The sequence below is a fragment of the Cebus imitator genome, unplaced genomic scaffold (assembly GCF_001604975.1).
Source record: "Cebus imitator isolate Cc_AM_T3 unplaced genomic scaffold, Cebus_imitator-1.0 Scaffold64, whole genome shotgun sequence".
Classification (NCBI taxonomy): Eukaryota; Metazoa; Chordata; class Mammalia; order Primates; family Cebidae; genus Cebus; species Cebus imitator.
Genome location: NW_016107379.1, coordinates 2,562,891 through 2,575,472, shown reverse-complemented (window position 1 = coordinate 2,575,472; position 12,582 = coordinate 2,562,891). Strand labels below are relative to the sequence as shown.

The 12,582-nt window shown below is 42.0% G+C and overlaps 1 protein-coding gene across 1 annotated transcript in view; it reads left to right on the top strand.

Annotated features, from left to right (window-relative positions):
* The window catches only part of TMEM150C (transmembrane protein 150C), a 77,308-nt gene that overhangs the window by 42,800 nt on the left and 21,926 nt on the right, over window positions 1-12,582 (top strand). The window contains exon 2 of the mRNA XM_017530226.2: window positions 11,693-11,782. Within this exon, the coding sequence (XP_017385715.1) occupies window positions 11,703-11,782 (80 nt within the window). The 5' untranslated portion in view covers window positions 11,693-11,702. The remainder of the gene's footprint in view (window positions 1-11,692; window positions 11,783-12,582) is intronic.

The window sequence follows — 12,582 nt, the reverse complement described above, 5'->3', positions numbered from 1 at the left end:
AAAAGAGAGAATTCATCCCTCCTCTGCCTTTTTGTTCTATCAGGGTCCTCACTGGTTGACGCCTTCCCACATTGGTAAGGGTGAGTTTTCTTTACTCAGTCTCCCAATTCAAATGCTAATTTCTTCCAGAAACATCCTGACAAGCACACTCAGGAATAATGTTTTACCAGATACATGGGCAGTCTTTAGCCCAATCAAGTTGACACCTAAAATTAGCCATCACAGTGATAGTCCTGATTTTGCTCCTATTTCTGAGGACACATATCCTGTAACCTTGTAAGTGCTTAAAATAAACATGAAATGGCATCACTGGTGGGAAATGAGAGAGGATTTGAGGAACATAGAGAAGTTTGCTCATTTACAAGATCTGTTCCAGGTTGGTTTTTGTAAGGGTACTATATGAAGTGAGAAACTGCATTGGGTCACCTTTCATGAGGTGTATGAAGCACCAACAGGCTTTGGCAGCATAGGCATGAGGCAGTTAACTGCACTTCACAAGTCCCTGGTCTCGCTGTTTTTCATTCTGGTGATGTAGTGACCCTAAGTGTTCTGGGGAGTTTGGGTTCTGAGTTGCTGATTAGTTCTTCTGGCCATGGGAAGGTCGCACGATGATGTACAACCTTTCCCATCATCAGTCTGAACTCCAACAAGCAACCTACGATCTGGTATATTTCATGTGTGTTTTGTCCTTCCAAAGAAGTCATCAGCATAAAGTAATTTCTAAGAGACTATTTGAAGAATTTGTTTCTTTTGCTTCACCAAGAGGACATTAAAAGCATGCCCTACATTCTCTGTCAGGTCTCTCCCTGAGTTCCTAAGCAGTCATCTTTCAGCTGGAATAAATCTGCAGTTTTACCTTCTTTTCCTGGACTACAAATGGGATGGGCATCAGTGGTATTGAGAGAACCATTTATAAAAATAATAGCTTCCTATTATTGAATGTTTGCCATGTGCTTATAACAGTCTTGTGTTAAACTCCTTTAATCCTCACCACAGTCCTTATTATGTTTCCCATTTTATAGATGAGAAAATTGAGGCTGAAGGAAGTTTAAGCAATTTGTACAGCATCACCCAGCTACTAAATGGCAGAGCCTGGATTTGAAACCAGAGAATCTTATCTGAATCCAGGATATGTGTTCATGGTTCCTTTTCTGTTCTGATTTCCCATTAGAATGGAGCATAGAAGAATGATCATTTTGACTGTCACCCTGGCATAATGCATCCCCTGTGCAGCTGCCAGCCTGTTTAAGGAGGAGATCCAGGTTTGATGTTTGGGGCTCGACGGTCACATGCATTTGCCTAGCATTTCTCAGTCTGTGTGTTCTACCATTAGCCACATAAGATTCAACCTGAAACTGCTTCTCAGGTCCCCATCTCTTGAATTTTCTGGGCCTGCCTGTCCTCGGGGGATCTGGGTGGTGCATTTCTTGTTGTGCTCTGGTTTGCTTCATGTTTGGTTATTTCTCTTCACTGAACCAGGCCTGAGGTATTGAAGTCAGAGCCTAGCAAGGAGAGCCAGCATTGTGAAAGCTTACTGTTTGTTTTGGCTCTTGGAGCTGTGACTAGGGGCCAGAAAGAGGGTTGCTGTGATGCTGTTTCAAAGCTGTAGACCAGGGGCTTCCAGGCACAAGGATCTCATTTTCAATTAGCTTGTGGTCAGGCTATGTACAGATTTTGTTTTTTTGTTTTTTGTTTTGCCTTAGGGATAGGAAGGCACGTGAAATCACTTCATATGGCTAAAGGCCTAGAGGAGATCCTTTAGAACTGCTGAGTCAGCCTCGTTGGTAGTAATCACCTCACTGTCATTTGTAAAATGAAATTAGTCATGTTACACAGCCATTCCTATACTTCTCAGGGTGCTGGGCTGAGTATTCATTTGATTCAGGAGCTATAAAATACAGTGAAATCTTTAAGGAAAAGGCATGTGACGATATTTATAAAACCTTTCTAAAAACTATATATGTCAAAGATGGGCCACTGCTAAGTAAGGAACCCATTCCCGGGCCTTAATTCCTTCCTGTGCTGAGGGAACCACCTAGTCACTTAGAACTCTTGGGTATCTGTTAAGTTAGTGTCACTTCGGAATCAACGTACCTCTCAAGTAGCTAACGGACAGAGTGACTTTGTTCTTTTTATCGGGACTAGGGTGAGACATCAGGCGAAGTGTTTGGGCTTCAATTAGTAGAGTATCTGAATGTATTATTAGCTAGAGTGAAAGGTTCAGCTGGTCTAACAACAATTAGGCAACAATAATGTGGCTTAAAAATGAAGTTTGTTTTTCACATAACATTCCAGGGTGGCTATTTCATATCAGTGAGGGGAGGAGGGGCTCATGACAGCAAGGCCGTCTGCAGCATAGCGCCTGTCTTTTGGTCATCATGTCTCAGTTCACAGGAAATGAGTATGTGCGAGGCAGGCTTATATCCACTGGCAAGAAATAATTCACGTGGCTACTTCACGGTGCAGATGAAGATGGAGAGAGTCATGTAGATGGACAGCCATGTGCTTAGCTATTCTTCTGACACAGTGGAAGGAGAGAATAATGGACGTTCATAGACAGCTGGCCGTCTTTGCTGGAGCCAGTGCCTCTGAACACCAAGAATCAGTAAACGCCCTAATTTCTACACACAGAACACACTTGCTTCATCCCAAGGGAGATAAACCAAAGCCCCATCCAGTAAATGCACCGCCTGACAGTCCGTGGTCTCTGGGTAACATATGATTCTTTCCATCATGTTCCAACATGGTTCCTGATGGTCTTGCAACCTGTGAACTAAAAGGCAAGTTATCTCCCCTCCTGCACTCACACTCATACTCAATATACCACGGTAGGACAGGGAACAGAAAAACCCCCTCTGGAAATTAAAACTCTCGCTGGAAAAAGAGAAGGAGAAAATGCACACAGCAGCACCTGGTTTATAGCAGGACTAGGATCCTGTGGCAGGCAATGGGAAGGCCCCCTGCCCCAGCAGAAGAGAAGCTTCCTTGAGTAGACTGTGGCTCTGCTCTTCAGGAGAGCCCTTGCTCAAGCTCTTGGTGTCCCTTGGCCTTGCTCTTGGGGAAGGGGCCTCTCTGTGTTCAGTTTCCTCCTTGGCCAAATCTGAAGTGGGTGCTAGGAATATGCCCCATTGGTGGCTGTTCAGCTTTTGCATCCCACTGCCTGCTGGTGCAAATCTGGAGGTCTGAGAGTGCAGCAGTCTTTTTGTTGGCTTGGCTGTGGTCCCTTTGCTAATGTAGTTCAGGAACTCAGAACTTCCAGCCAGTTCACATGCCAGCCTTCTCTCCCAACCTTCTTTCCAAGCCTTGGGCCATACCCGCCTGCTTTGTTTCTTTGTTTCCCTGCTCTCCATATTTTCTCCTCACAATGTGGTGGCCCCTGTACAGAGCCCTCTGAGACAGCAGACTTGGGAGGGAAGGCAAAAACCCTTATTTTCAGCTCCAGTCTCTTTCTGTTTAAGGTGTAGAAGTCATTGGCTTTTCCAACCCTTCAAGACAACAAATTTCTAAAAACTCTTCCTCTTCTTTTGTATCTCTCTTTGCAAATCAGTCTGGGTAGGGGCTCAACAGAAATGTGGTCTGCTTTTTAGGTCAGGTGACAGGTTGTTTGTTTGTTTGTTTTTAAGGTCAACAGACTTTGTTGGCACAGACCAGATTTTAGTCACACATTTTCCTTATGACTATCTTTTTTAATCTTCTTTTTTTTTTTATTGTGGTAGAATTCATGACATAAAATTTACCTTTTATTTTTTTGAGACAGAGTTTTGCTCTGTTACCAGGCCGGAGTGCAGTGGTGTGATCTTGGCTCACTGCAAGCTCTACCTCCTGGGTTCAAGCGATTCTCCTGCCTCAGCCTCCTGAGTAGCTGGGACTACAGGCATGTACCACCATGCCCAGCTAATTTTTGTATTTTTAGTAGAGACAGGATTTCACCATGTTGGCCAAGCTGGTCTCAATCTCCTGACCTCATGATCCAACCGCCTCACCTCCCAAAGTGCTGGGATTACAGTCATGAGCCACCGTGCCTGGCCAAAGTTTACCATTTTAAAGTGTGCGGTTCAGTGGCAAAACTGAAACTCTATTCCCATTAAACAATAACTTCTCTTTCCCACTTTTCCCTCATCCCCTGGCAGCCACCATTCCACTTTTGCTTCTGTGAATTTCACTACTTTGGGTCTGGCTTACTTATTTCACTTAGCACAATGATTTCAAGGTTAACCTATAATTTAGCATGTATCAGAATTTCCTTCCTTTTTAAGGCTGAATAATATTCCATTGATGTCTAGACCACATTTTATTAATCCAGTCATCGGTTGATAAGCACTTGTTTCCACCTTTTGTGAATAATGTTTCCAGCTATTGTGAATAATGCTGCTATGAACATGGGTATATAAATATCTGCTCAAGTCCCTGTGTCCAATTTGTATGGTTAATACACAGAAGGGGAATTTATGGATCATATGGTCATTCTATTTTTAACTTTTTGAGGAACTCCCATACCATTTTCCAACAACTGTACCATTTTATATTCCCAGCAACAATGCACAAGGGTTCTAATTTCTCCACATCCTTGCCAATACTTGTTACCTTTTTTCCATTTTTTAAAAAATTATTATACTTTAAGCACTGAGATACATGTGCAGAGCATGTAGGTTTGTTACATAGGTATACACATGCCATGGTGGTTTGCTGCACCCATCAACCTGTCATCTCCATTAGGTTTTCTCCTAATGCTATCCCTCCTGTAGCCCCTAAACCCCCGACAGGCCCCGGTGTGTGACGTTCCCCTCCCTGCGTTCATGTGATCTCATCGTTCAGCTCCCACTTATGAGTGAGAACATGCTCTCTTTGGTTTTTTGTTCCTGTGTTAGTTTACTGAGAATAATGGTTTCCAGCTTTATCTATGTCCCTGCAAAGGACATGAACTCATCCTTTTTATGGCTCCATAGTATTCCAAGCCATATATGTGGGTTTGTCACAAATAGCTCTTATTATTTTGAGATACAGTCCATCAATACCTGATTTATTGAGAGTTTTTAGCGTGAGGGGGTGTTGAATTTTGTTGAAGGCCTTTTCTGCATCTATTGAGATAATCAAGTGGTTTTTGCATTGGTTTAGTTTATGTGATGGATTACACTTACTGATTTGTAAATGTTGTACAAGTGAATGATAAGATAATATGAGTCCTTCACACTTGCCCATGACACAAAAGAAAAGTAAGATTTTCAGGTGGTTAAAAACAAACAAGGGTGGTTCACGGACACTGCGACCGTCGTGGCCATGAGGGGTGACTCCTTTATCATTTCTGCTTCCTTCCAACTGGCCCTGACAGAAGAATGAAAAATTACTGTAGCAGGGGGCTCATTCCCTGATAAATTACAAGACCAAAAAAGATAACCAAAGACCCCCAACAGCATTTTCAGTGTAATACAGTTAACATTTATTGAAATGCTGGCTGTATGCCAGGCACTGTTCTGAGTGATTTAAACATATTTTCAATCCTCATAAAAACCCTCTAAGGTAGATACCGTTATTATTTCCACTTTGCTGATACGGAAACCGAGGCACAGAGAAGACTTGACCAAGGACACACAACTAATAAGAGGCAGAGCTGAGATTCCAGGCCCTGGTCGCCCGGCTCCAGAGTCTGTGAACTATAGCTGCCTCTCTCCATTGCCCCGGGCAGGACAAAGTCCTCCTATTTATAATAAGCAAGTCCTTTCCAGTCCTTGAAAATATGAACGTTCATGACACTTCACAGTCATTGTTGTAAGTGGTTCTCACTAATAAAGTTTTTAAGCTGTAAATGAAGATTGGGCTTTGTTTTTCCATTTGTAGCTTCCATTTCCATTTGTGGCTTGACAGAATAGAAAGTTTGTCTTCAAGGATTAGCATGGGTAGTGGTATGCTACATTCTTTCACTCGTAGCTTCAGTAGCTAACACTGTATAAACTATCTGTTTTGAATTTGATGATAGACGTATGAATAATCACGTGACTTTGACTTTATTTATTTGTTTGTTTGTTTATTTATTTATTTATTTTTTGAGAAAGAGTCTTGCTCTGTCATCCAGGCTGGAGTGAAGTGGAGTGATCTCGGCTTACTGCAACCTCTGCCTCCCGGGCTCAAGCAATTCTCCTGCCTTAGCCTCCCAGGTAGCTGGGACTACAGGTGCACACCACCACACCCAGCTAATTTTTGTATTTTTATTGGAGACGGGTTTCACCATGTTGGCCAGGCTGGTCTCGAACTCCTGACCTCAGATGTTCTGCCTGCCTGAGCCTCTCAAAGTGCTGGGATTTCAAGTGTGAGCCACCCCTCCCTGCTATAACTTTGACTGTATAAAGACCCCCTTTTGTAGCCAATTAAAGGAGTTAAAGTCTTAGATAATAAACTAACATGGGCTTATAGTAACATTCTGTTCACTTCCACAAAAATTGTACATTTTCAAATGGCCAGGTGTTCTCTTGGATATCTGCAGGTTTAAGACTTCCAAAGCAATAAAAATGTCAACAGTGGGAGCCTCTGCAGACCTCGAGCTACAGGTCATTTTCTCTCAGAGGAAGAAAGAAAACTATAGGGATGCCAGGTCACAAAGGGAGCGGTAGAAGATGGGGATTTTCATCAAAATCGTCAAAACAGTGTTGACGAGCCCCACTGTGCAGTCTCACTCACACCACAGATTGAGTAAAAGAGAGTGACGATAACCCAGACTCACGGAGTGACATTTATTGGAAGAAAAGAACATGCGACAGAAATATACAGAGAGTTTGAAGTATTGGCTCTCTAGAAAGATTTGACCATCTGGATAACAGCTTTGCAAATCATTTGGATAAATGATACCATTCGAAGGAGAGTCTTCCAAAGCAAATCTAAATGCCAGAACCCTTTCAAGAAGGTTTATGCAAATTCTGGCTCATTTCCTCCATTCGTTAGAAGCTCACGAGGTGACGTTGTCCTAGATATAATTAAACATTTAGGACATAGGAATAATTATCTTTAATTTTTTTACTGTGAAGTATTATTGGAAGATTAATATCAATAGAATAAATATTATGTAGAATAACAAAGAAGTAGAGGCTGGGTGCGGTGGCTCACGCCTATAATCCCAGCACTTTGGGAGGCCAAGGCAGGCTGATCACCTGAGGTCGGGAGTTTGAGACCAGCCTGGCCAACATGGTGAAACCCCATCTCTACTAAAAATACAAAAATTAGCTGGGTGTGGTGGGGGGTGACTGTAATCCCAGCTACTTGGGAGGCTGAGGTGGAAGAATCACTTAAACACAGGAGGCGGAGTTTGCAGTGAGCCGAGACCACGCCCCTGCATTCCAGCCTGGGCAACAGAATGAGACTCCATCTCAAAAAAAAGAAGTACAATTTGGAATGTAAAGATACAACAAGCCAGGTGTGGTGGTGCATGCCTGTAGTCCCAGCTACTAGGGAGGCTGAAGTGGGAGGATCTCTTGAACCCAAGAGTTTGAATTCAGCCTGGACAACATAGTGAGATGGATCGCTTTAAAAAAAAGAAAAGAGCAAAGATAAAACTATTTTAGGAGTGTGGAGTATTTTCCTTTCTTCTCCCCCTCCTTCTTTAAAGAGGCAAGGAGAAACTGTACTTTTCTAGCTGGGAGGAATCTTGTTGATTTAGCTCAGGGAAAGAGTGGAACTTTTTCTTGCTAGGAAATGTAAGTAAGGTTTGGGTGACACTTTCTAATGTGACTAGCAGCAATGGGCCAGTTTATTTTCATGGTGTCTGGAAGGATGCAAGAAACAAATCCATCTCCTACTTGTAACTTTAATTCTCAGGCAACAGTAAGGCAAAGTTAACAGTTAATTTGGCCACAGGCAGTGGCTTACGTGGGCAGATCACTTGAGCTCAGGACTTCCAGGCTAGCTTGGGTAACATAGTGAAACCTTGTCTCTACAAAAAATTAGCCAGGTGTGGTGGCGTGCAGCTGTAGTCCCAGCTACTTAGGGGGCTGAGGTGGGAGGATTGCTTGAGCCCAGGAAGTTGAAGCAGCAGTGAGCTGTGATCGCGTCATTGCACCCCATCCAGCCTGGGTGACAAAGCGAGATCCTGTCTCAAAAAACAGGGAGTTAATTAAATAGATCTGTTTGTTTATCCTTTGCAAAAAGGTACTTTCAGCCAAGTATCTGGCTTGTGAAACTAAACCAAATTAAACATTCATCTCCAGGCACCGCCAGGAATCCTCCCCCAGTACCTAGAACAGAGAGCACATGAGAGTTGTTTCTCTATTGCAAATTGTTTGGTAACAATATAAGCTGACAAGAGCAGGCAAATGAGGATCAGTGGCTGAAGGGGACATCCCAGTACCTTGGGCCAGGAAATTAGTATATAAAGCTATTTTTAGCTTGATGCCATGGTCTTAGAATTATCTTGTTAACTCTCTTCACTCTACCTCCCTGCTTGACAATTTCGATTTCCCACATGGATGTTCCTAAAAGGGGAGCCAGAATAAATATTTGTCCATTTGACAGTTGTGCCTCTCATTGTACGTTAATAAGTTGTCATTCTGATGTATTCACCAATCTATTGTAAAGACAGTTAATATTTTCTCTGGGGCTGATAATTCTGAGTATATTGGATCATTCTGTTTTTGAAAAGATGTAAAATACCAGACTTGGCTTAACCTCCAAGGTACTGCCACTCTGTGAAGCCTCTGTCCTTGACATCCTTCTCCCTTTCTTTGCATTCAGTAGTCTTCACTTTGTTGAATTTCACAATCTAGGAATTGAAAAATATTTCAGCTCCTAGATTCTGTAACACCGTAAGAAAATGGTATTACTGGTTTAAGGAACAACCCAGACCTCATGAGTCAGTTATTGGGAAAGCCGAGGTTGGGAACCAGATCTCCTAACCATCTTGGCTGTACTCATCCTATTAGAGGACACTATTTCAGTGGCAGATCTAGAATAATTGGTTTGCATACTCAACCATCACTCCTATTTACTGTGCTCCCTCTACATTTGGCTACTTATGGAATTATTTTTGTCACCATAATGGATAGCTTTATTATGAGCCCACAACTTTCTGGACATAAATAAATGGAGACTGACTAACAATATTGTGTATGCTTAAAATGGTCACTGTTCCTCCATATTATATAAACTAGAAAGCCATGGACCACTTAGTTTATACAGTAGCTTTTTTTTTTTTTTTTTTGAGACAAAGTCTCGCCCTGTCACCCAGGCTGGAGTGCAATGGCACGATCTCGGCTCACTGCAACCTCCACCTCCCGGGTTCAAGCGATTCTCCTGCCTCAGCCTCCCGAGAAGCTGGGATTATAGACATGTGCCACCACGCCTGGCTAATTTTTTGTGTCTTTAGTAGAGACTGGGTTTCACCATATTGGTCAATCCTGTGGAACGCCTGACCTCGTGATCCACCCACCTCAGCCTCCCAAAGTGCTGGGATTACAGGTGTGAGCCACTGTGCCCAGCCATAGAGCAGCCTTTATGTGTTGCGTAGAATGTTACGTATAAATAGTTGTATTCATCAGACCTTGCCTCAGCATTTCCGCCACCTGGTATAGTACCTGGCACGCGTAGGGTGCCCATAATTTTGAGTTGGATTGTGTTGAGTTAGGTTGGATTAAATTATTGAAAGTGGCTCTAATGTCTTTCAACTCCCAGATTCTGTAATTTATTTAACACCACTGCCCAGATATGTGTTCAGACTAAGGCACAACTGTTCAAAGACATTTTATTAGGCCCTGTGTCTGTCTCCTAGTCTGAAAGATCTACGTAATCAGGTACACCAGTCCTGGGAACTAAGACCTCCTGAGACATTGCAGAAGGGATTGGTTCGCCAGCCTGAAGAGAGCATCATGTTCTCTCTCGTCTCAACACTTGGAGGGTCCAGAGAGTCCCAGCATATGAAAGCAGATGTCTTGGAGGTATTCACTAATGGGGCAGTACTGGTTCAAACCCAGTAAACAAACTTGCTGCAGTTAATTGTAAAACCCAAAATAAAGAGCATTGATATCTCCCTAGAGGTGCCATTTAATGACATTATTCTTCTGATTGTCAGGTCCCCAGTGGCGGTTACTAGGGCACTTAATTTTCTTAGAACAGGTTTGTTTTTGCCATAAGGATTATGTTGGCATCCAGTGTCTCAGATAGATTTTGTCTGGCAGTTAAGACATAAAGTGATAGTTATTTCTTTATCTTTAATACTGATAATTTTTCACAGATACTTCCAGAGCCTCTGATTTTCACTTCATTGTGTATGTGGGGATTTTTAAAAATATATTTTTCACTTTAAAAATGTGACATCCGGCCGGGCGCGGTGGCTCAAGCCTGTAATCCCAGCACTTTGGGAGGCCGACGCGGGTGGATCATGAGGCCAAGAGATCAAGACCATCCTGGTCAACATGGTGAAACCCCGTCTCTACCAAAAATACAAAAAATTAGCTGGGCATAGTGGCGTGTGCCTGTAATCCCAGCTACTCAGGAGGCTGAGGCAGGAGAATTGCCTGAACCCAGGAGGCGGAGGTTGCGGTGAGCCGAGATCGCGCCATTGCACTCCAGCCTGGGTAACATGAGTGAAACTCCATCTCAAAAAAAAAAAAAATCCAAAACACCAGACATATGTATTTTTTTTCAGTGTATTTATTTATTTTATTTATTTATTTTTGAGACAGAGTCTTGCTCTGCCGCCCATGCTGGAGTGCAGTGGCATGATCTTGGCTCACTTCAACCTCTGCCTCTTGGGTTCTAGCAAGTGTCCTGCCTCAGCCTCCTAAGTAGGGAACTACAGGTGTGTGCCACCATGCCCAGCTCATTTTTTTTATTTTTTAGCAGAGACAGGGTTTCACCATACTGGCCAGGCTAGTCTCGAACTCCTGACCTTGTGATCTGTCCCCGCTTAGTCTCCTGAAGTGCTGGGATTATAGGCATGAGCCACTGCGCTCAGCCTTTCAGTGTATTTATTAGCACTAATTTAAAGTTATACACAATGCGTTGTTTCACAGAGCATTCATCTTTAGTCTCCTGAGATAGCTGCTCAGTATCATGTCATGAGAAAAGTTCAGATTTGCAAAGTATTTGTCATTTCCTCCTGATAATTATTAATTTATTTAGTAGCCATTTGTTTTTAACACTTTTGTCTGCCAGTTTGTAGATTTATGTACATGTCAGATCCAAAAATACATAAATGTTAATATTAGTACTAAAAGCAGGTTGAAGTATACCTTTGTACTTAGCTCTCATAGCAAAAGTCCTAACCTAACCCAAACTCTTCTGTCTTTTCTTAAATATATCAATGCTTACACAAGGATAAATGTTTTTTTATGAAAAATTTTCTAGCCAGGCACTGTGGCTCATGCCTGTAATCTCAACACTTTGGAAGGCCAAGGCAGGAGGATCAATTGAGGCCAGGAGTTTAAGACCAGTTTGGGCAACATAGCTAGATCCCATCTCTACAAAAAAAAATTTAAATAAATTTCCCATTAGTTCTCAACTAAAACTCTGGAACATTTAAGCTAGATAACAATCATCCACGTTAACTGTTTCAGGGATTTCACACATGAGTAGGTGACAATAATTATTCCAATTTGAATCATGGTTTCATAAAATATACTTTTTTTCAGTTAGTTTAGACTAAACTTTCTATCTTGATGGAGTGAAATAAATATTTTACCTTAATTACTAATATGTGTTTATTTTATTTCAGTGGCACAGGCATGGATGGGAAGAAATGCAGTGTGTGGATGTTCCTACCTCTTGTATTTACTTTGTTTACTTCAGCTGGATTGTGGATAGTGTGAGTATTCTCTTATTTAATTATTTAAGGACTCAGGTGCAATGTAGATAAAAATGTAACTCTTGATAGTCACATTTGGTGGCCAGGCATGGTGGCTCACACCTGTAATCCCAGCATTTTGGGAGGCTGAGGCAGCAGATCACTTGAGGTCAGGAGTTTGAGACCAGCTTGGCCAACATAGTGGAACCCTGTCTCTACTAAAAATACAAAAATTAGCCGGGCATAGTGGTGCATGCCTGTAATCCCAGCTACTTGGGAGGCTGAGGCACGAGAATCACTTCAACTCTGGAGGCAGAGGTTGCAGTGAGCTGAGATCACATCACTGCACTCCAGATTGGGCAACAGAGCAAGACTCTGTCCCCGCCCCAAACAATAGTAGATGGCATATCTATATGATTGTATTTATAAATACTTTAAAATAATATATTTTACTAATTCAACCTTGATAAAGTCCTCATTTCTTTTCCCATTTTCTATTAACCAAAGTAAGTAAAAAAAGTGAGTAATAATTATGCAAAGGAGGTAGTGAAGAATACTAGTTTATTTTATGTCCATGTGTTCTTGTTGTATTGAGCATTTTGTAAACTGGTTATATGAATTAATTATTGGCAAGATTTTCAAATTTGACACTATCATGCCGTGGATTCCATTTGCAGTCCAGTTCATAGTCCAGTTATTCATTACTGGGTCTGATATATTTATAAAATGAATATCATTACATTGGAAGTCCTGGGTTACCGCAAAATGTTCCTGCTTATTTTAGGTAATAGTCTCTTTAAGAAAATTATTTTAGCCGGGCG